At 47.4% G+C, this 22,655-nt stretch overlaps 1 protein-coding gene across 1 annotated transcript in view; it reads right to left on the bottom strand.

The window, feature by feature from the left end:
- Positions 1-22,655, bottom strand: part of papss2b (3'-phosphoadenosine 5'-phosphosulfate synthase 2b) — a 98,235-nt gene that overhangs the window by 24,133 nt on the left and 51,447 nt on the right. Inside the window, exons 7-9 of the mRNA XM_072478956.1 lie at positions 19,598-19,709; positions 5,847-6,052; positions 2,835-2,970 (exon numbers count right to left, since the gene is read on the bottom strand). Coding sequence (XP_072335057.1) covers positions 2,835-2,970; positions 5,847-6,052; positions 19,598-19,709 — 454 coding nt within the window. The remainder of the gene's footprint in view (positions 1-2,834; positions 2,971-5,846; positions 6,053-19,597; positions 19,710-22,655) is intronic.

Genomic DNA, 22,655 nt, shown 5'->3' with positions numbered 1-22,655 from the left:
TTTCTATCCAAATTATCCTCAAATGCCCTTTGAATGCTTCCATTGAAATTGCTTCCACCACACTTCCAGGCAGTGTATTCCTGATCCGATTCAGTCAATCACCCAAAAGTCTGGTCCCATCCACCGTAGCAATGTTGCAGGCGGGACGGACTATTTTTGAGGACACTGAAAAAGGTTCTGGTGCCTGATGGGCAGGACAAGAAGTTCCCATCCAATATGTGGGTAAGTCTTTTCTCACATCACATTTGCTTATTTTGCAAATCACTTTTCATTTGCACCCTCTCGTTCTTGATCCTTTTACAAGTGGGAACAGTTTCTCCCTGTCTACTCTGACCAGCCCGCGATGATTTTGAACATCTCTATCAAATCACCTCTCAGCCTTCTTCTCTCCAATGAGCACAGTTCCAACCTCTCCAATCTATCTTCATAACTGAAGGTTTTATCCCTGGAACCATTCTTGTAAATCTCTTCTGCACTCTCTCCAATGCATTTGCAGAACGGTGCACAATATTCCAGCTAAGATCTAACTAAGGTCGTGTGTATGTTCAGCATAACCTCCTTATTCTTGTACTCTATGTCCCTACTAATAAAAAACAGAATACTATCTGCTTTATTAACTGCTCTCTCCACTGTTCTGCCACCTTCAATGATCTATGCACATATACACCCAGGTCCCTCTGCTCCTTTAAGAATTTTCCTGCTTATTTTATATTGCCTCCATGTTCTCCCTACCAAAATGCCATCACCACACACTTATCCGCATTGAACTTCATCTGCCACCTATCTGCCCACTCCACCCACTTATCTATGTCCTTGTGAAGTTCTACTTGTCCTCTTCACAGTTTACAATACTTCCAAGTGTTGTGTCATCCGCAAACTTTAAAATTGTCCCCTGCACACCAAGATCGACATCACTAATATATATCATGAAAAGTGAGAGTCCCAATACTGACCATGACAAACCTTCCTGAACTAGCCTGAAAAATATCCATTGACCAATACTCTCTGGTTCCTATTATACAGTCCATGTTGCGACCTCCATGAGGTATAACTTTTCTACAAGTCTGTTGTGTGGCACTGTATCGAATGTCTTCTGAAAGTCCAAGTACACAGGCGGCACAATTGTTAGCACTGCTGCCTCACAGCGCCAGGGACCCGGGTTCAATTCTGGCCTTGGGTGCTGTCTGTATGGAGTTGACACGTGATCCCTCTGTCTACTTGGGTTTCCTCCAGGTGCCCCAGTTTCCTCCCACAGTTCAAAGATGTGCAGGTTAGGTGGATAGACCATGCTAAATTGCGTCATAGGGTCCAAAGATGTGTAGGTTAGGTGGTGTTACGGGGCTAGATTAGAGGTGTGGGCTTAAGTAGGGATTCTTTCAGAGGGTCGATGTAAACTTGATGGGCTGAATGGCCTCCTTTTGTACTGTAGGGATTATATGGTTCTATGGTACACCACATCAAAGGCATTGACTCTTTCTGTTACCTCCCAAATAACTTCAGAAAGTTAATTAAACATGATTTTCTCTTTAGAAATCCATGCTGGTTCTTTCTACTCAACCCAAACTACCAATTGTTTCTAGAAGCTTGTTCACCACTGATATTAAACTGACTGATCTGTAATAGATGGAGCTATCTCTACAACCTTTTTTGAACAAGGGCGTAACATTTGCAAATCTCCAGTCCTCTGGCGCCTCCCCTGAATCTAGAGAAAGTTGGATGATTTTGGCAAGTGCCTCTGCAATTTCCATTCTCACTTCCTGCAATATCCTTGGATGCATCTCATTCAGTCCCAGTGCCTTGACAACTTTCAGTACCAACAGTCTATTCAACATTTCCGCCTTATTAATTTTGAACTCTTCTAGGGGCAGAGTTTCCTCATCTATGAGGTAGCATCTACCTTCTTGGTAAAGATGGATGCAAAGTATTTATTTAATACTTTTTAGGTCCCTAATTGACTCTAGTCCTCTTTTTACCATCTTTTCTCTATTTATTTACCGATAGAAGATTTCGGAATTCCCCTTTATGTTGGCTGAAAATCATTCCACATAATCCCTCTTCGCTTCTCTAAAGTGCTTTTTCACTTCCCCTCTGAACCTTCTGCATTCCTCCTGGTTGCCAATTGTATTTTCCACCTGACACCTGTCATAAGATGATCCAGCAAAGCCCCTATCAAGGGAGCCATTGGTCTATTGTGTCTGTTCAAGCTCTTTACTAGAACAATTTACAATTGGTCCTGTTTCCTCGCTCTCACCCAATATTTCAAATACTTAGTCACTTTTCCCTTAAAACTATCTGTGATAAAATGTGTTGCAACAACCTCTCTGCTTAAAGACATTTCACTCCTTACACTCTTTCGGAAAATTATAAATTGATGAACCCTCATATCAAAATAATCGAGCACTCCTCTCCCAAACTGCACAATAATCATCTACAAATACAATCTTCAGTATGATTTCAGTACTGAAATCCACAAGTTTTGTAATTGTTGGATGAATAGAGGAATTAAGAATAATATTAATGGAGTATGACATGACCTAAAAACAATGTTTACACAGGAGATCCAAGAAAGACTGCAATGGCTTGGGTACCTTTCAAGAATGGCAATATCTAGGTTATCTTTCATGGCCTTAAAGAAACAACTGGAACAAGAAACAATGACAGACCGAGGAAGCACTGGATACACAATGTTAAGGGTGATTTATTACAGAAGGGAATGGAAATGACTGAGGGAGCCAGGCTGGTTCACAGCAGACAATAATGGAGTGAATTCATTCAGCCCCATCATCAATACTGAGCTGAGGATTGGAAATCTAGTAACAGTGGAGAAATTATACCAGCGTTCATGTCCTTAAATTTTTGCTTGAGTTCCTGAGGAGTTAGGCGATACTGATCCAGACCATCATTCCACTGAATCCTCTCCAATACTTGAAGGTCACCTCCAACCAGCCAGTCTCCACTTTCCATCACCATCTGAAACAGTCATTATTAAAGCAATATTTAGAAATGGGCTCTATTTTAAATAACCCATCACCACCTCCAGAAACTAATTATGCCTGCCCCTATCGATAAAATACACCACTTTGGATGTGGTCTTCTTACTGATGAACTTTGTTGCTGCAGATGGAAGTAACACCATCAGCTGGGTGGCATGGTAGCACAGTAGTTGGCACTGTTGCTTCACAGTGTCAGGGACCAGGGTTCGATTCTCGGCTTGGGTCACTGTTTGTGTGGAGCCTGCATGTTCTCCCCGTGTCTGCGTGGGTTTCCTCCGGGAGCTCCAGTTTCCTCACACAGTCCAAAGATGTGCGGGTTAGGTGGATTGGTCACGCTAGTGTCCAAACATTAGGTGGGGTTGCTGGCTTATGGGGATAGGGTGGAGGTGTGGGCTTGGGTAGGGTACTCTTTCAGGAGCCGGTGTAGACTCGATGGGCCGAATGGCCTCCTTCTGCATTGCAAATGCTATGATATAGCTAAGATATAACTCAGACTCAGTGATTCCCTCGCTACATCAAAGTCTAGACTTAAAATCATATTTGGCCAGTGAGGAGCGATGCAGTGGCACAGCTCATCGAAAGCTGCTGGCCTGTGGTGTCAGATGAGTCTCCGAATCTCAGGAGTAACCCTGTGGGGATCGTCACAGAGAGGGACAGAACCTTCCCATGAATTAAATACCTTCTGGCAGCCATTTTGAAGTATCCTAGTTGCCAACTCTATTTGCACCCTGAGGTTTCATCACATGACCTCTCACTTGGAACTACCCTGCGGGCTGGTTTAGCACAGGGCTAAATCGCTGGCTTTGAAAGCAGACCCAGGCAGGCCAGCAGCACGGTTCAATTCCCGTACCAGCCTCCCCAAACAGGCACTGGAATATGGCGACTCGGGACTTTTCTCAGTAACTTCATTTGAAGCCTACTTGTGACAATAAGCGAGTTTCATTTCATTTTCATTTCAGTCAAACTACCTTTCCCCCTCCAACTCCAGTATTATTTTGGCGAATAAACAAAAGTGTCCAAAGAAAGAAAACACACAATTTGTTAATGCTACTTTTCTTCTGGGTTACTTAGCAGTGTTTATGTAGGTGATTGATCTTTCATTCTTGGAGACTCCAGGACATGTCAAGGATGGTTGGTAACCCTAAAGTTGGAGCCTTGATTCATTCACTCAACAAAGTTAAATTCCAGTTATTAAAGAAGGTAGCACCTCAGAGAGAGGTGCTAAAAGAATCTTAAAATTTACTAAACACTTCTTGTAACATTCTCTACTCTCAAAGCCGTTAGACCATCTTGGCTCACACCATTTCACACTAGTAGGGTTTCCCTCAAATTGGCGGTTCAAGTTCTTCATTTGTTTATATACGAAGGGCGGGATTCTCCGACGCCCCGTATTCTCCGGCGCCAGTTTTCGGGTGGGGGCGGGGTTCACGGTGGCCTGGCCCATGATCGGGGCCCACCGATCTGCGGGCGGGTCTGTGCCGTGGGTGCACTCCTGCCTTCCGAGCCAGCCCCTGTAGGACTCCGCCATGGCCGGCGCGTAGAGGATACCTCCCTGCGCATGCGCCAGAATACGCCGGAGGTTCCGCGGATGCGCGGAATCATGCCGACCCTTTGGTGCATGCACGGACTTGCGCAATCCCTTCGGCACCGGCTGGCGTGGCGCCAACCACTCCAGTGTCCACCTAGCCCCCGGAAGTGCGGAGGTTCCGCTACTTCCGGTCGGCCTGACTCTGGAGTGGTTCGCGCCTATTTGACGCCGGCGTCGGGCCATCGCGCCGATTCCGGAGAATCCCGCCTAAAATACCTTGGGCTGGATTCTCCGCTGTCAGGATTCTCCGCCAGCGCACCGATGCACGGGGATTTCCCAACGGTGTGGGGCTGCCCATAGTGGGAAATCCCATTGGACGGCTGGCGGGACGGAGAATTCCAACCCTTATGTATTTTAATTATATTGATTGGTTCTTGTAGTAGCTTGAAGAGGCACACTGGCCAAAATACAACATTCCTACATTTTGGAACTCAACTTGGATTGTAGCTCTGAGCAAGGTTCCTGGATCAGTGAGGTTGCAAGGGCCCGTGTGGCGATAGAGGCCAGTGTGAGGTTAGAGGTCAGTGTGGTAGGAAATCACTGAAGTTAGGGGCCAGTGTGAGGTTAAGGGTCAGGGTGAAGTGAAACTCTGCTGCCCATATCCCAATTCACACCAAATCCTTTTACCCATCACCCTGTGGTCTCTGACTTGCATTGGTCCCCAGCAAAGTATCATCTATGTTATCAAATTATACATGACCTCACTCCTCCCGATCTCTGTGACCTCCTCCAGTGCCATAACCCTCCCAAGATCTTTATGCTCCTCCAATTCTAGGCTCTTGTGCATTACCAATTCTAACTGCTCCACTATTAGCAGCCATGTTTCCAGCTGCCTCAGCGCCAAGCTCTTGAATTCCCCCTCAATAGGTTTCTGCACCTCTCTACTCCCCCTTCCCCCATATTTTCCTGGAAATCTATACGACCAAGCTTCTGCCCTTCTGCATCAATGTAGTTTGCTGCCAATCGTTGACAGATTAGGTAGAGACCGAGGGTCGGATTTCCCACCCCTGGCGTGTGTTGTTTTTTGGCAGAGGTGGCAGCTCAACATTGGCTGGCAGTGGGATATTCCAGTCCCCTGAAGTCTACGGCATTTTGCATGGCTCGCCCGTCCTGCTTCCGGGGAACTTGCCCCACGGGGTTACCTTTGGCGGGACCGGAAGATCCCATGGTGGGAAGGGCTGGAAATTCCACCCTGAGTAACGAAGGAGTGAATACTGGTATTTGTTCAATGACGCATTCAAAGAACAGTCAACATCATCATGTACCTTAATGTAGGGATGTTTTTCACAGGTAGTTCCCCACTGTCGCGCACAGCGTTCCTCTTTCCTGTGTGGATAAAATTCTGGATTTTGGAGTATGGCCACTCTACGACCCGAGTACACGAGGGCAAAGGCCGAGCAACAACCCAAACGATCTTTGTCTTCAGTGCTGACCGGCAGGACTATTGGAACAGTCAGATTGATGACTCCACCTGTGAACAACAAGCTCAGTTACCCTACAGGACAGAATCATTTACTGCAAGCGACAGTTCCTCTTTCAATGTTTTTCATAGAGGCCATCCAGCCCCTGCTCTGAAAGGCCTTCTCTGTCATTCATTTACATTATGGCTGATCTGTATCTCAACTCTGTTTACTAATTTGTTCACTGTCCCTCGATACGCTTACTGATTAAAAATCAAATGATTCAGTGTTAAAAACTCCAATTGGCCATCAAAATCAACAGCCTTTTGGGGGATATCATTCCTGATATTATCCGACTCTTTGAGTGAAACACCACTTTCTGATTTCTCCCAAAATGGTCTTGGTCTAAATTTAAGGTCATGCCCTCTTAAATAGTTACTCTCTGTCCACCTTGTTCACATTTTAAATACTTTGATCAGATAACTTTTCATTCTTCTATATTTCAGGAAATACAAATCGATTTCGGAAATACAAACCTTCTAACTTCACCCTCTAAGCACAAGAGTTAGGTATATGAATTAAACTCTACAGAGTAAATGAGTGATCGACCTTGGTCTTCCAGTCTCTGGCTGTCAAAGACCGGACGTACAAGTATGACCCAGGCTGTGCATAGGAACCCCGAGGAAGTCCTGACATGCTGACCTCAGTGGGAATTGTCTGGGAAGTTTGAACTCATGACGGAAAATCGCTGTGCTCTCAGGGCTCTTGGAAAAAGTCTCTGCTTCTGAGGTTGAGTCAGGAGACTTCAAACAGTTCTGACTTACTGACCTGGAGAGTTACCCTGTAATTATTAGTCAGATAAATCCTAGTCTAACTCCAGAGTAACTCCAGAACCGATGCCCCCTCCCCCTCCCAGGTTCTCCCCCTCGAACTCACAGCACTCCGATTCATCCCCTGACTTGACCAGACTACCCCCCTTGACCCGACCTGACTACCCCCTACCAACCAACTACACACTCCAACCTCTAGTCCACAGACCTGACAACCCAATCTGACCTGAACCTACAAACCCCAGCTCACCTATGCAACTACGCACCTCAACCCCTCATCATATTATCCACTTACCACCCGACCCATCTTCCATCCTACCCACCTACCACCGTACCCACTTCCCATACTACCCACCTATCAACTTACCGTACTCACCTACCCACCCTACCACAATGCCCATTCACTAAAATTCACAATGGAACTTTAAACTTACTTAACGGAATCTAGTGCTGTAGAAAGGGGGTTTGTCCTGTTTTCCACGATGCTCCATCACCACAATGAAGTTTGCTCGTGAGCCTGTATGCCCCACACTTCTGAAATAAATGTCCAGAAATGTGGAGCAGAGATGGGGCGCAGGAAAATAGGAGCGGAGCATGATCTGGACCATCATTCACTATTGGTTCATTGGGGTTCGAACCTGCTCCTTTCAGCAGGCCAGTACAGAGATGCTCCGGACAGCGTGGGGCTTTATTTAAATATGCAAATCATTTCCCAATGACATACTTTGGGCTCAACTGGATTTTAAAATCTATATTTATTCCATTTTCTTTTGTAAATTCATGTCAGTCTTGAACATGTCCATCAGTGTTTCAGATAGGGCATCTCAGTTTGCACCAGTTTGTTGTGTTCAACTTGCTGATGTGTATATTAAAGGTGCACATGATTTGCAAATAAGGATGTAAACACAACTTTGTGAAATTCAACTAATTTAATTCCTTGCCCCGATCCTTCTTTCCCACCTATCCTTCTATTTTCTCCAAAAACATCCAATTAGATGCGCACTATGAAACAAAATGATGAAAATATTAACTTCAGCAAGTTTACCAATTCCAAGGACACAGATTTAGTTTAATGCATTGAAAACCAAGATGCTTGCATAAAGTTATACTCGGCGCTCCTAAGCTGTCAGTTGCGGCCAATTTAAAATATCTGTAGCTTTTGTAGAGGTCTGTGGGATCTCAATCTGAAAAAAGATTGCTAAATTAATATCAATTTGCTAAAATCATCTGAGAGAGTATGCTCCAGAGAGCATTGAAAAGCCCACAGCAGAAATCTTGGGCCGGGTCCCCCACTGTCCGATGCTGACAGCGAGAATCAGCAATCGGCGGAGAATGTTGGGTGGAGAAACAATCGGGATTTGTGCCCGCCGCCGATTCTGACTCGATTCTCCAGTCACCTACTGGCCGTGGCAGTACCGCACCGTGGCCTGCACCGGCGGCTCTATGTGAATCCATCATTTGCATGGATTTGACTGCGATTAGTGGGCTGAACACCGCATGCGCTACACCTCCACAGTGCTCCAGCCCTCTCGAATCCAGCCTGGCCACAATTCCCCTGCACCCATCCACCCTGACCAACTCACTGTCACAACCTATGTGTCACACCCAGGTCTCATATCACACTGCAGCTAAACTCCCAACAAACGCACACTTCTCTTGCTCACCCCCAGCTGTAGGATCTGCCTGCACACACGCCTCTTAGCACGGCGGCAACTGACAGGACACGTCAACCATCCACACCACACAACCAGTTGTCATCCTGAAGGCGGGATAACACACAAGCCACCAGTGAGGAACGGCCGGTCGACCCCACTGGGGGTTACAGGACAAGAGCCACAGAGCTTATTGCAGGTTGGAGTAGCCACCTGTACCCCTGTTGACAGGGGTGAGGACAGAGGCACCCCACATCACAGGCCAGGTGCCACTCATTGATGGGGACAGGGGTGCAGTGTGGAGACAACACATCAAAGGGGCCAGCCAGGTGAGGTTGGGACATTTTGAGGGTGGTGCAGCAATACAACTCAGGGTGACCATGTAACCTGGTGGCTTTGGATGGGCAAGGGAATACTCACCTTACTAACATTCTCAGTCTCTTCACCCACTCCCCCCACCTGCAGAGTAAGAAGTCTTACAACACCAGGTTAAAGTCCAACAGGTTTGTTTCAAATCATTAGCTTTCGGAGCACTGCTCCTTCCTCAGGTGAAGAGGTAGGTTCCAGAAACATATATATAGACAAAGTCAAAGATGCAGGACAATGCTTTGAATGCGGGATTTGCAGGTAATTAAATCTTTACAGATCCAGAGAGAGGGGTAATCCCAGGTTAAAGAGGTGTGAATTGTCTCAAGCCAGGACAGTAGGTAGGATTTCGCAGGCCAGATGGTGGGGGGGGTGAATGTCATGTGACATGAATCCAAGGTCCCGGTTGAGGCCATACTCATGTGTGCGGAACTTGGCTATAGGTTTCTATTCGATGACTCTACATTGTCACGCGTCCTGAAGGCCGCCTTCGAGAACACTACCCGGAGATCAGAGGCTGAATACCCTTGACTGCTGAAATGTTCCCCGACTGGAAGGGAATATTCCTGCCTGGCGATTGTCGCGGAATGTCCGTTCATCCGTTGTCGCAGCGTCTGCATTGTCTCGCCAATGAACCACGCTTCAGGACATAATTTCCTGCAGCGTCTGAGATAGACAACGTTGGCCGAGTCGCACGAGTATGTACCGTGTACCTGGTGGGTGGTGTTCTCACGTGTAATGGTGGTACCCATGTCTATGATCTGGCACGTCTTGCAGAGATTGCCATGGCAGGGTTGTGTGGTGTCATGGTCGCTGTTCTGAAGACTGGGTAGTCTGCTGCAAACAATGGTTTGTTTGAGGTTCCGTGTTTGTTTGAAGGCAAGTAGTGGTGGTGTGGGGAAGACCTTGGCAAGATGTTCATCTTCATCGATGATGTGTTTAAGGCTGCGAAGAAGATGTCATAGTTTCTCCGCTCCGGAGAAATACTGGACGGTGAAGGCTACTCTGTCGGTTGTGTCCTGTGTTTGTCTTCTGAGGAGGTCAGTGCGGTTTTTTGCTCTGGCGCGTTGGAACTGTCGATCGATGAGTCGAGCGCCATATCCCGTGCGTACGAGGGCATCTTTCAGCATCTGTAGATGTCTGTTACTCTCCTCCTCGTCTGAGCAGATCCTGTGTATAGGAGGGCTTGTCCATAGGGGATGGCTTCTTTAATGTGTTTAGGGTGGTAGCTGGAGAAGTGGAGCATCGTGAGGTTATCCGTGGGCTTTCGGTAAAGCGAAGTGCTGAGGTGAACGTCCTTGATGGAGATGAATGTGTCCAAGAATGCAACCAATTTTGGAGAGTCGTCCATGGTGAGTCTGATGGATGGGATGGATCTTATTGATGTAATTGTGTAGTCGTTTCAGTGATTCTTCGCCGTGGGTCCAAAGGAAAAAAATGTCATCAATGTATCTGGAGTATAAAGTCGGTTGAAGGTCCTGTGCGGTGAGGACGACTTGTTCAAACCTGTGCATGAAGATGTTGGCATATTGAGGTGCGAATTTGGTCCTCATGGCTGTTCCGTGTGTCTGGATGAAGAACTTGTTGTCGAAGGTGAAGACGTGATCCAGAATGAAGCGGATGAATTGCAGAATTGATCTGGAGATTGGCAGTTCTCGGTGTTGAGTACTGACCTGCACCTACCACCTGCAGAGACAAAGATTTTGGAGTACAGTCAGATATGCTCACTATCTACCTGGTCGATGCTGCCATTGCAGATGCATGAAGACTGGAGGAGCAGAGCCAGCTCAGGGAGGACCCAGAAAAGAAGGGGTCAACTGGTGAAGCTCAAGTACCAGCCGTTCAACAGGCCTACGAGGAGGTGCAAAGCAGGCGCTGTATCAGGCCACATGTATATCATCATTGCCTGTCCTTCGAGGAGCAGCCAGACCGTGTGTGCGGGCACCTACTCAGACTCACCGGCAAGACCATGCGCCATCTGTGCCAGATAATGGAGCACCTGGCACTGCGGGGGTTTGGGTTGTGGGGGTGAGACCCACGCAAACACATGGAGAATGTGCACATGGACAGTGACCTGGAGCTGGGATTGAACCCTGGTCCTTGGCACCGCATGGCAGCAGAGCTAGCCACTGCGCCACCGTGCTGCCCTAGCTGCAAGATATCTTGTAGATGATAGACACTGTTTCCACTGTGCTTTGGTGATGGGGAGAGTGAATTATGGTGGTGCTGATCAAGCAGGTTGTTTTGTTCTGGATAGCATTGAGTGTTGTTGGAAATGCACTCATCCAGGCAAGTGCAGAATAGCCTATTGCACTCCTGACTTAGGGACAGGCTCTGGGAAATCAGGAGCTGCGTTACTTGCCGCAACGGAGTTCCTAGACCCGACTGTAACCACAGTATTTATATGGCTGGTCCAGTTCAGTTTCTGCTCAATGGTAGCCCCCAGGATCTTGATGATGGGGGATTCAACATAGGTAATGCTGATGAATGTCAAGGTGAGGTGGTTAGGTTCTTTCTTGTTGTAGATGGACATTGTCTTGCACTTGTGTGCCATGAATGTTACTTGCCATTTATCAGCTCAAGCCAGAATGGGGTCCAGGTCTTCCTGCATTAGGACAGTTTCAGAAACTGAGGAGTTGTGAAAGGTGGTGAAGATTGTACAATCATCAGCGACCACCCTCGCTTCTGACCTTATGGTGGACAGAAGGTCGTTGATGAAGTAGCTGAAGATGGTTGGGCCTAGGCCACTACGCTGAGGAATGAACATGTGCTGCGATGATCTGGGCCTCTGGCAATCGCAGTCATCTTCCTTCATGCTGGGTATGACTCCAATCCGAGATTGTGCTCTGATTCCCATTGACTCCAGTTTTGCTAGGGTTACTTGATGCCACCCTTGGTCAAATGTGACCAGATATCAAGGGCAGTGACATGTGGCACTCTTGCCACACCTCTGGAATTCAGTTGTTTTGTCCTTGTTTGAAGTTAGGCTGGAATGAGGTCTGGATCAGAGTGATCCAAACTGAGTGTCAGCGAGCAGATTATTACTGTGTAAGTGCCACATGATAGATGTCAACATCTACAAGATGCATTGCAGGAACTCACCAATGTTGCTTAGGCAGCACCTTCCAAACCCACGACCACTACCGTCTAGAAGGACAGAACATACCTGGGAACCTCACCACCTGGAGGTTCCCCTCCAAGCCACTTGCCATCCCCATTTGGAAATATATCGCTGTTCCTTGACTGTTGCTGTATCAAACTCCTGGAATTCCCTCCCTAACAACATCGTGGATGTACCTCAGGGACTTCAGCAGTTCAAGTAGGCAGCTCACCACCACCTTCTGAAGGGAAACTAGGCATGGGCAATAAATGCTGGCTGACCCAGCGATGGCTACATCCTGTAAATGAATTAAAAAAAACACTTTCCATCACTCTGCTGATGGGGTGGTAATTGCATAGATTAGATTTGTCCTGCTATTGGTGGTCAGGATATTTCATGGCAACTTTCCTCATTGCCAGGTAGATGCCAGTGTTGCAGCTGCACTGGAAGAGCTTGGTTAGGGGCATAGCTAGTTCAGGAGAACAAGCCTCAAGTACGAGAACCAGAACCAGTATCAGAGGAGGTATGATGGCACAGTGGTTAGCACTGCTGCCGCACAGTGCCAGGGACCTGCTTCGATTCTGGACTTGGGTGACTGCCTGTGTGGAGTTTGCTAGTTCTTCCCAGTGTATGCTGTGCTCCGGTTTCCTCCCACAGCCCAAAGATGTGCCAGTTAGGTGGATTGGCCATGCTAAATGCCCCTCAGTGTCCAAAGATGTGCAGGTTAGCTGGAGTTACAAGGTTGGGGCAGGAGTGCTCATTTGGAGGGCTGGTGCACACAGAATGGGCTGAACAGTCTCCTTCTGCACTGTTAAGGATTTTACAGATAGAATGTTGTCGGGGCCCATATCCTTTGCAATGTTCAGTGTGCTCAGCTTTTTTCTGATATCAGGAGGAGTGGATTGAATTGGCTGAAGACTGACATCTGTGATACTGGATGACAGAAGAAGCCCAAGTTGGATTATCCACTCAGCATTTCTGGCTGAAGATACCTTGACTTTTGCACTGATGTGCTGGGCTCCCCCATCATTGAAGATGGGATTATTTGTAGAGCCTTTTTGTTTAATTGTCTACTACCATTCACAACTGGATGTGACAGGACTTCGCAGCTTAGGTCTGATCCATTGGCTGTGTGATCACTTAAGTTTTGTCTATTGCATGTTGCTTTTGCTGTTTAGTACGCAAGTAGGCCTGTGTTGTAGTTGCACCAGCCTGCCACCTCATTTTTAGGTATGCCTGGTGCTTCTCCAGGCAAGCCGTCCTGCACTCTTCATTGAACCAGGGTTGATCCCTGGTTTGGTGGTAATGATAGAGTGGGGGATATGATGGTCCATGAGATTGTGGTCAAGTACAAATCTGCTGCTCCTGAAGGCCTACAGCACATGTCCAGTTTTGAATTGCTCTGTTTGAAATCTAACTCATTTACCACATTGGTAATGCCACACGGCATGCTGGAGGGTACCCTCAGTGTGAAGGTTGAATGTAATCTGCCACAGACCGTACAGTGGCCACTCCTACTAATATTGTCAGAAATACCTGCAGCAGGTGGACTCAAGGAATTTACAGTGCAGAAGGAGGCCATTTGGCCCATCGAGTCTACGCCTGCCCCTGAAAGAGCACCCTACCTATGTCCACACCTCCATCCTATCCCCATAACCCAGTAACCCCATCTAAACTTTTGGACACTACAGGACCAATTCACCTAACCTGCACTACTTTGAACTGTGGGAGGAAACCTGAACACACGGAGGAAACCCACACAGACATGGGGAGAAAGTGCAGACTCCGCCCAGACAGTGATCCAAACTGGTAATCGAACCCGGGTCCATGGCGCTGTGAAGCAACAGTGCTAAACATTGTGCTGCCGTGCCGCCCAAGGTTGGTCAGAATAAAGTCAAGTAGTTTTTCCCTCTCGTTTGTTCTTTTATCACCCGGTAGACCCAGTCTGGCCATTGTCGAAACACACCAAAGGGCGGCCAGAGAATCTTGCCACATGAAATAAAAGGATAGTAGAATCTTACCCCCCCTCCAACCCACCCCCTGCCAGTGGGTTCTGAGATGGTGGGGGTGAGCTTTCCATTGCATGGATAGGATTATCCCAAAGTTCCTGCCCACTCCGCACTGGTAGCGCATTTGAGGCAGCACAGCGGTTAGCGCTGCTGCCTCACAGCACCAGGGACCTTGGTTCAATTCCAGCCTTGGGTGACTGTGTGGAATTTGCGCGGTTCACCTGTGTCTGCCTGGGTTTCCTCCGGGTGCTCTGGTTTCCTCCCTTGGTCCAAAGATGTGCAGGTTAGGTGGGCTTATAGGGTTATGAGGATAGTGCTGTCTAGGTAGGGTGCTCTTTCAGAGGTTTGGTGCAGATTCGATGGGCTGAATGGCCTCTTTCTGCACTGTAGGAATTCTATGGTTCTAATTTATGGTGGAGCGGGCAGAATCTCAGTCAGGAAGCCCACCCTTGCCCCAATTAAGACCCTTAAGGGGGGAAACCCATAAGTGACCAGATGACCTCTTGACTCCCTCACTGCCCTCAACCAATCTCAGAGACCCTGTTCACCCCCCCCCCCCCCTTCCCCTTGTGACACCCTCGGCATTCCCTCCCCTCCCCACCCTTGGGCCCCGTCCATTTACCTGTCCTCTGGTTCCAGGGATTTAGTGCCAGGTGCACTTCTTCAGTGCCTCTTCCAGCCACTGCAGCGCTGTGCCTGGAGGCACTGGAGAGCTGTCAGACAATCTGATTTGCCAGCAGCTCCAAGATGAAACTTCCTCCAGAGTGAAGGCAGAAGTCGTACCGTATGCCAATCAAAGCTCATCAGAGCGTGAAATGGCATCGCATCTACTGGAGTCGGCAAGTACACTTTGGATGTGGGATCGAAACCCTCCCATCCTGAAAATTCAGGCCATGGAAACAAAATTGGCTGAGTGAGGGGAAACAGAGAGTAGTGCCTAATGGATGGTGAGGCAGTGGCACAGTAGACTAGTCATCCAGAGACCCAGGGCAAGATCTGGGGATTTGGGTTAAAATCCTGCAGATGGTGAATTTTTAATTCAATAAAAATCTGGAATGAAAAGGTCTAACCATAAAACTATAATCGATTGTCATAAAATCCCATCTGGTTGACTAATGTCCTTTAGGGACATTGATAATAATATAATAATCTCTTACTGTCACAAGTAGGCTTCAATGAAGTCACTGTGAAAAGCCCCTAGTTGCCACATTCCGGTGTCTGTTCGGAGAGGTCGGTACAGGAATTGAACCCGCGCTGCTTGTCTTGTTCTGCATTACAAGCCAGCTGTTTAGCCCACTGTGCTAAACCAGCCCCATTACCTGGTCTGTCCTAAATGTGACTCCAGGTGGACTCCAGGCAGCAGTTAGGGATGGACAGTAAATGTTGGTCCAGCCGGTGATGCTCACATCCCGTAAAATTAACTTTTAAAAAATGTTTCTCAAGCTGGAAATAAAGGTTTGTAGTGGAGGTAACCAGAGGTGAGTGAAATTGGCAAAAAGAGGCAAAAGCAACGTAAGGAAAAAGGTTTCTCACGCATTACAGTCTGAAATGCACTGAGTGGGGTGGAAGCAGTTTCAATCGAAAATTTAAAAGGACTGATACCCGTAAAGGAAGAATGTGTAAGGTTATGTGGAGAAGGCGGGAGCACGAGAGCCATGATGGGCCAGTTGGCCACCTTCTACACTGCAATGATCCTGTGATTCTGTGCTGGTGCGAAGGACTCTGCAGGGTTGGCAGAGCTGTATGCGCCATTGTCGTTTCCGCTGCCTAGCTGGATGCAGGGTGGTCCATTACGTTTTATTCTTATTTAACTTTTCTGTCTAGGCCATTGCAGTGTCAACCGCATTACAGTGGCTCTGGAACCATACGTAGGTCAGACCGTGCAAGGATGGCAGACTTCCTTCAATTAAAGACATTAACGAGGTGACTTTTCTTTTATGGCAATCACATCATTTCATCCTCACCATCACGGAGACCGGCTTTTTAATTCTAGATTTATTAATTAAATTAATTTATATTAACCCAGCTATTGTGATGGGATTCAAACTCAAGTCTGTGGCTCACTGGTCCAGGCCTCTGGATCACCTGCCCAGGCTGCCACTAGGCAGACGTTCCTGAAAGATCTTTGGGTCACTTGTGCAAGCAATTGGGGAAATCATTCTGAGGGATGTTTCAAAAAATTGTGCTTCCTTTTTAATCATTTTCATTGCCTGGGTGGGACAGTTGGAAGCATGAGCTTATGTGGTGATGAAATCTCCAGTAATACTGAGTAACACGACAGTTGGAAAATTGACTTCACTCCCAGAGCTCATGAAATCTGTTGCTGTGAATCTGGCCTTCTGCGACAAAGCCTGAAACAGCCTTCACCCTAAAGTCTGAAATTCCCTGACTAGACCCTTCAAAAATCTTCACATTTAAAAAAAATTCTCATAATCCATTTTTCAACTGAACTTTAGGCTCTCCTCTCCTAACCTCTCCCTTCCTGGCTTGGTACTCATTTCACTTTCATACCGCTATTTGTAAAGTGCCTTGGGCATCATTTTAGACGATTAGTGCTAAGTAGGTAGCCTGGTGGTTTTGTGACTGAACTCGCAATCTGGAGGTTACAGAGTTCAAATTCCAAAATGACAAACTGAATTCAATAAAACTGCTCATTAGTGGGTTGGCACTAAAAACATTATTCAATTGTCATTAGAAACTCAACAGCTTCTCTGATATCCTGCCCAGTCGAGCTTACGCATTTCGCCAATCCAGTAGGACGTAATTAACCCTTAAAGCATAAAGTGCTGAATCAGGCAGTTAGCTGAAAATTAATACAGAAAGCCCACTAATAACCTTTCAAAGGTAATGATTGGGACCATGCCACTGTTGCCCATCTACCTAAAACTAGCTTAGAACATGAGGTTCACCGGCCTATAGTTTCCACGATTATCCCTGCTACCTTTCTTAAACAGTGGTACCACATTATCTATTCTCCAGTCCTCTATGATCTCATCTGTAGCCAATGAGGACACAAAGTTGTTAGTCAAGGCCCCAGCAATTTCCTTCCTTGCTTCCCTCAGTATTCGGGGGTAAATCCCATCCGGCCCAGGAGACTTATCTACCTTAATATCTTTTAAAAGACCCAGGCCGGGATTCTCCGAGCCCGTGCTGGCTCGGAGAATTGCCGGAAATTCCCGGCACGCCGCTCCGACAGCGGGACATGATTCTCCGGCGACTGGAGAATCGGCGCCAGTCGCGCGCGTGCAGTTGATGCGCCGTCGGTCGGGGGTCGTTGAAAACGGCCCCCGCAGCGGTTCTCTGGGGTCGACCGGTCGAGTTCCCGCCGAGTTCCGCCGGCATGGTTGCAATCTGGTACCGCCCGGCGGGAGCTCGGATCCGCAGCTGCGGTGGTTGTCTTGGTAGGGAGGGGCGTGGGGGGGGGGGGGGAATCAGACTCTGGGGGGACTTGCACGATGGCCAGGCCCGCAATCAGGGGCTACGTATTCTATTTATACTCAACAACAGATTCTACAACAGCAACAAAAATCAATTGATTGAAAGTTGCATTCAACATTTCCCCCCCCCCCCCCGATACAAAACATTCTGTGGTGGGTGCAGAAGGTTCAGCAATGGGGGAACCCATTCTACACACCTCAGCCTGTATGTAGTTAGTATAATTGGTGGCCAGTGTCATTGGAAGCATAATTACAGTGTTGTTTGTTGTAATTATCTTCAGTGAATATTCCCACAGCTCAGTCGCTACCTCTGGCTCGAGCAGTGCTACATCACTCACGCTTTGTAAACTTCTCAAAGGTTAGCAACAATTTGCAAAGCTCTTCCTGAGTGACGTCCATTGTACCACACAATCTCACTGCTCTCTTGCTTCTTTAATTAGTTTCCCGCCTTCGTATTGTCTCACAACTGGAGTTGCCCGCGCTGCTTGGATATATTGCTGGAGGTTTCACCACAGGACCACTCTGCCTTTATTCCCATCTCTGAGATTTTTATAAATGATAAATAAAAGTTTTAAAAGTGGTAGTTTTGAATGAAGTACGAAGTCTTACAACACCAGGTTAAAGTCCAACAGGTTTGTTTCGATGTCACTAGCTTTCAGAGCGCTGCTCCTTCCTCAGGTGAATGAAGGAGCAGCGCTCTGAAAGCTAGTGACATCGAAACAAACCTGTTGGACTTTAACCTGGTGTTGTAAGGCTTCGTACTGTGCTCACCCCAGTCCAACGCCGGCATCTCCACATCATGTTTTGAATGAAACAAGTGAACAGAATCCCAGAATTTACATTCTGGATGGAGGCCTTCAGCATTGGGGGAGCAGTGCTCCCAGGGCTGATTGCCCATTTATCAAGGTGGCTACTCACCTCTGGTCCCCGCAGCAGCCAGTTCGCAAGCTTCATGTTTTCAAAAAGGTACACTAAAAGGTGCCCATGTGACTGCTCCTTGGGGAGCCGGTTAGACTGCGGCAGGCCATCAGATAGGGAGTCCTTCCCGTTAATGGGATGGAGATTGGCCTTAAATGGTGATTATTGGTTTCTTGCCATGCCATGACAGGATCCAGATCTCGCCAACAGGAGCAGGCCGGTTAGATCGGAGACCAATTGGCGCCTGGCGTGGTTCCCAATTCCGGCCTCCCTCGCGATCCAAACAGCCCGTGCAGATTCTTACACGGCGCAACACAGCCGTTAAATCGCGCCCATTATCTAGTCATTTTCACATTGATATTTGCGTAAATTTGTTGTGCGCACATTGCCTGGCACATTTCTTACATGACAACAGGGACTACATTTTAAAAGTGCTTCATTGGCTTTAAGGTGGTTTGGGATTTCCAGCGGTCATGAAAGATGTGATAGGAAGCCATCCTCCTTTTCCCACTTCAGACACAGGTTGGGATTTTCTACCCCCACACAGTTTTTTTGGGACAGGATCTTCCAGTCCCACTGCCATCAACGGGGTTTCACGTTGTTTGCAACCTCCACTGCCAGAGATCCAGTGGCAGGGGGCGAGGCGGGTCACCGTCACTGACACCAGAAGATCCCGCCACCAGGAACAACCAGAAAATCCCACCCATAGTCCCTTTCACTGTTCCATATTTTTGCTGCATCTATCACTTGGCTGCTCACTCCACTGACCAATCTGTTCCTGTCTTCTTCTCCATAGTTTGCTATCATCTCCAACTTGATGCCATCAGCATTCTTCAATGTCATTCCCCCTGTGCCTCTATGAAAATCATTTACAGAAATGGCAAAGAAACAAGGTCACAGCACTGATCCCCAGAGACACATAATTATTCAAATCAAAATCATCCGTATAGCCACTTCCTGTTTTCAGTTCCCTAGACGTTCTTCTCTAATAGCTCTTGTGTCTTGATATTCAAAACAATCGCGAATTGAACACCTTGTAATCCTTCATTTCAAGGACAGATGGTGCAGGAACTGATCAGATATGTCTGCAGAGACATTTGCGCGTACTTCGCTACATGTGACAATAAATCAATCAATCAATAAAACTGTAATGAAACTGAGCAGGACCCTAATGATGGCAAGAACTGGCCCAAGTTCCTCACTATGAGGACCAGACACATTTTATATCAAAGGGACTTGACGGAACACATTGGCTATCATGATCACAGATATATTTTGAAGAATTTTCAGTCAGTGATTCTTACCATCTAAGAGAGTCCCAAAATGCAGAACCTGCAGGAATTCCCTTTCCCTCATGAAGCCGGACAGTGGAGTAGCCCAACCTTCAGACAAGACCTGTACCCACTGCAGATCCAGCTGTTGAGAGAGCAGGTCATTGAGTAATTCCAATGTAAACCGCTTCAATGAATATACAACAAATAGGATGCAATGATTCTTTCAGTGTTCCAGTTTCTTCATAGTACATATTCAGGCATGGTTTTAATATCAGAAACTGCCACATTGTCCAAATGAAGTTTTACATTTGTCATATTTTACATATTCATTAACTCTGAAGCACATTCCATCTTTTTCTTACTTATCAGTTCTTTTTGGTATCCTCTGTTCTGGGAACAATTCCCACAATTCACTTGTAATATGACACCAACACACAACCTGCACTTTCTCAACTTCTAAAGAGAATTAATTGAATAAAGATACAGCCCAAACACTTCAGGGGGAGATTTTCAACTCCATTTTCAGGAAGGGGGGGGGGGGGGGGGGTGAGGAGGAGGGGAGGGGGATCCCCACTTGAAACAAGTTAAATAGCATTGTCAGGCCTAAATGCCTGATAGTTCCCACCCATGTCAAATTGTCCATTTGCGTTGGCGTAAATCACAGCAGGTCCCCTACAAAATGCAGCTGGCGAGCAGGTGAGTCATCCCCTGAGCGGGGGGTGGTGTCAGTCCTCGGCAGTGCCAGGAGGCAGTGCCTGGTAGGATTCTATGGAGTAGGAAGGGTTTTGTGGCCAAAGGTGTTCCGTGGTGGGCATTGTATGGGGGGAGGGGGGGCTCCATAGTGGTGGTGGGGAGAAATGCCATTGTTGAGGGGGTAGGGGGAAGGGTTGCGTGGTGCGGGTATTTCTATTTTCCCTTTACGAAGGGCACATCAATCTTTTATGAATTTAGGTTACTGGCGGGATGCCCTGCCAGCGTGACATAGTAGTCCCCTCCCTTACTTTCCTTTCACCAAGAGGTTCACAATACGGTGGAGAAAGTTGCTTTGGGGACGGCGGCTTCCAACCTGTTTTCCCGCCCGCTACACCACTCTGCCAAAAGGTCACCCTTGTAAACTCCAATTGAATACAACAAATTCCTGACAATGGACACAGGGCAGCATTTTCCGGCCCTTGCCACTGGCGGGATTTTCTGATCCCGTTGAAGCCGACCCCCTGTGGCAGGTTGGCGGCAGGGCAGGCAAGCCATGCGAAAGCCCATCGACTTTGGCGGGACCAGAAGATCGCGCCGGTGGGAAGGGTCAGATAGTCCCGCCTAATGTCCACTGTCAGGAGTTTGTTGCATTCAATTGGAGTTTACAAAGCAAAGGGCGGAATCGTCTCATTATTTCGGACCGATGGTTTGTCGCGTCCTCTGCAGGAAAACCAGCCACGAGGGGTCGGAAAATCCCGACCACTGACTGCCCCATCAGATAAGACCATAAGACGTAGGAACAGAATTAGGTCATTTGGCCCATCGAGTTTGCTCCACCATTCGATCATGGCTGATATTTTTCTCATCCCCACTTTCCTGCCTTCTCCCCATAACCCTGATCCCCTTATTAATCAAGAACCTATTTGTCTCAGTCTTAAAGACACTCAGTGATGTGGCCTCCATAGCCTTCTGCGGCAAAGAGTTCCATAGATTCACCACCCTCTGGCTGAACAAATTCCTCCTCATCTCTGTTTTAAAGGATCGTCCCTTTTGTATGAGGCTGTGCCTTCGGGTTCTAGTTTCTCTGACTAGTGGAAACATCCTCTCCACGTTCATAGACCATTGAACAGTACAGCACAGTAGAGGCCCTTCGATCCACAATGTTGTGCCGACCATTAACCTAACCTGCACCCCTTCAATTTACTGCTGTCCATGTGCCTGTCCAAGAGTTGCTTAAATATCCCTCATGACTGACTCCACCACCTCCGCTGGCAGTGCATTCCACACACCCACCACTCTCTGTGTAAAGAACCGACCTCTGACATCTCCCCTATACCTTCCTCCAATCACCTTAAAATCACCTATGTAGGCCTCTCAGTATTCTGTAAGTTTTAATGAGATCCCCCTCATCCTTCTAAAACTCATCGAGTACAGACCCAGAGTCCTCAACCGCTCCTCATATGACAAGTCGTTCATTCCAGGGATCATTCCTGCGAACTCCTCTGGACCCTCTCCAAGGCCAGCACATCCTTCCTTAGACATGGGGCCCAAAACTGCTCACAATACTCCAAATGGGGTCCGACCAGAGTTTTATACAGCTTCAACTGTACATCCCTGCTCTTGTATTGCAGCCCTTTTGACATGAATGCAAATATTGCACTTGCTTTCCCAAACTGCCAACTGAACCTGCATGAAGAAAATCCTGAACTAGGACTCGTATGTCCCTTTGTGCTTCTGATCACTGAAGCCTTTTCCCATTTAGAAAATAGTCTACGCCTCCATTCCTCCTTCCAGAGTGCATAGCCTCACACTTTTCCACATTGTATTCCATCTGCCACTTCTTTGCCCACTCTCTTAGCCTGTCCAGGTCCTTTTGCAGCCTCACTGCTTCCTCAACACAACCTGCCACTCTGCATATCTTTGTATCATCTGCAAACTTGGCAACAATGTCCTCAGTTCCTTCTTCCAGATCATTAATGTATATTGTGAATAGCTGTGGTCTCAACACTGACCCCTGTGGAACTAGTCACTGGCTGCCATCCTGAAAAGAACCTCCTTTCTCCCACCTCTCTGCTTTCTGCCAGTCAAACAATCCTCTATCCATGCCAGTACCTTGCCCTAAACACCATGGTCTCTTATCTTATTTAACAGCCTCCTGTACGGCACATTTTCAAAGACCGTCTGGAAATCCAAATAGATCACATCCACTGGTTCTCCTTTGTCTAACCTCCTCGTTACCTCCTCAAAGAATTCTAACAGATTTGTCAGGCATGAGCTCGCCTTGACGAATCTATGCTGACTCAGTCCTATTTTGCCATGCGCTTCTAAGTACTCCACAATCTCATCCTTAATAATAGTCTAAAATCTTACCAAAAAACCGAAGTCAGGCTAACTG

This window comes from Scyliorhinus torazame, chromosome 16 (assembly GCF_047496885.1).
Source record: "Scyliorhinus torazame isolate Kashiwa2021f chromosome 16, sScyTor2.1, whole genome shotgun sequence".
Lineage (NCBI taxonomy): Eukaryota > Metazoa > Chordata > Chondrichthyes > Carcharhiniformes > Scyliorhinidae > Scyliorhinus > Scyliorhinus torazame.
Note: the sequence above shows the minus strand (reverse complement) of the source record. Positions and strands in the feature narration are given on the sequence as shown.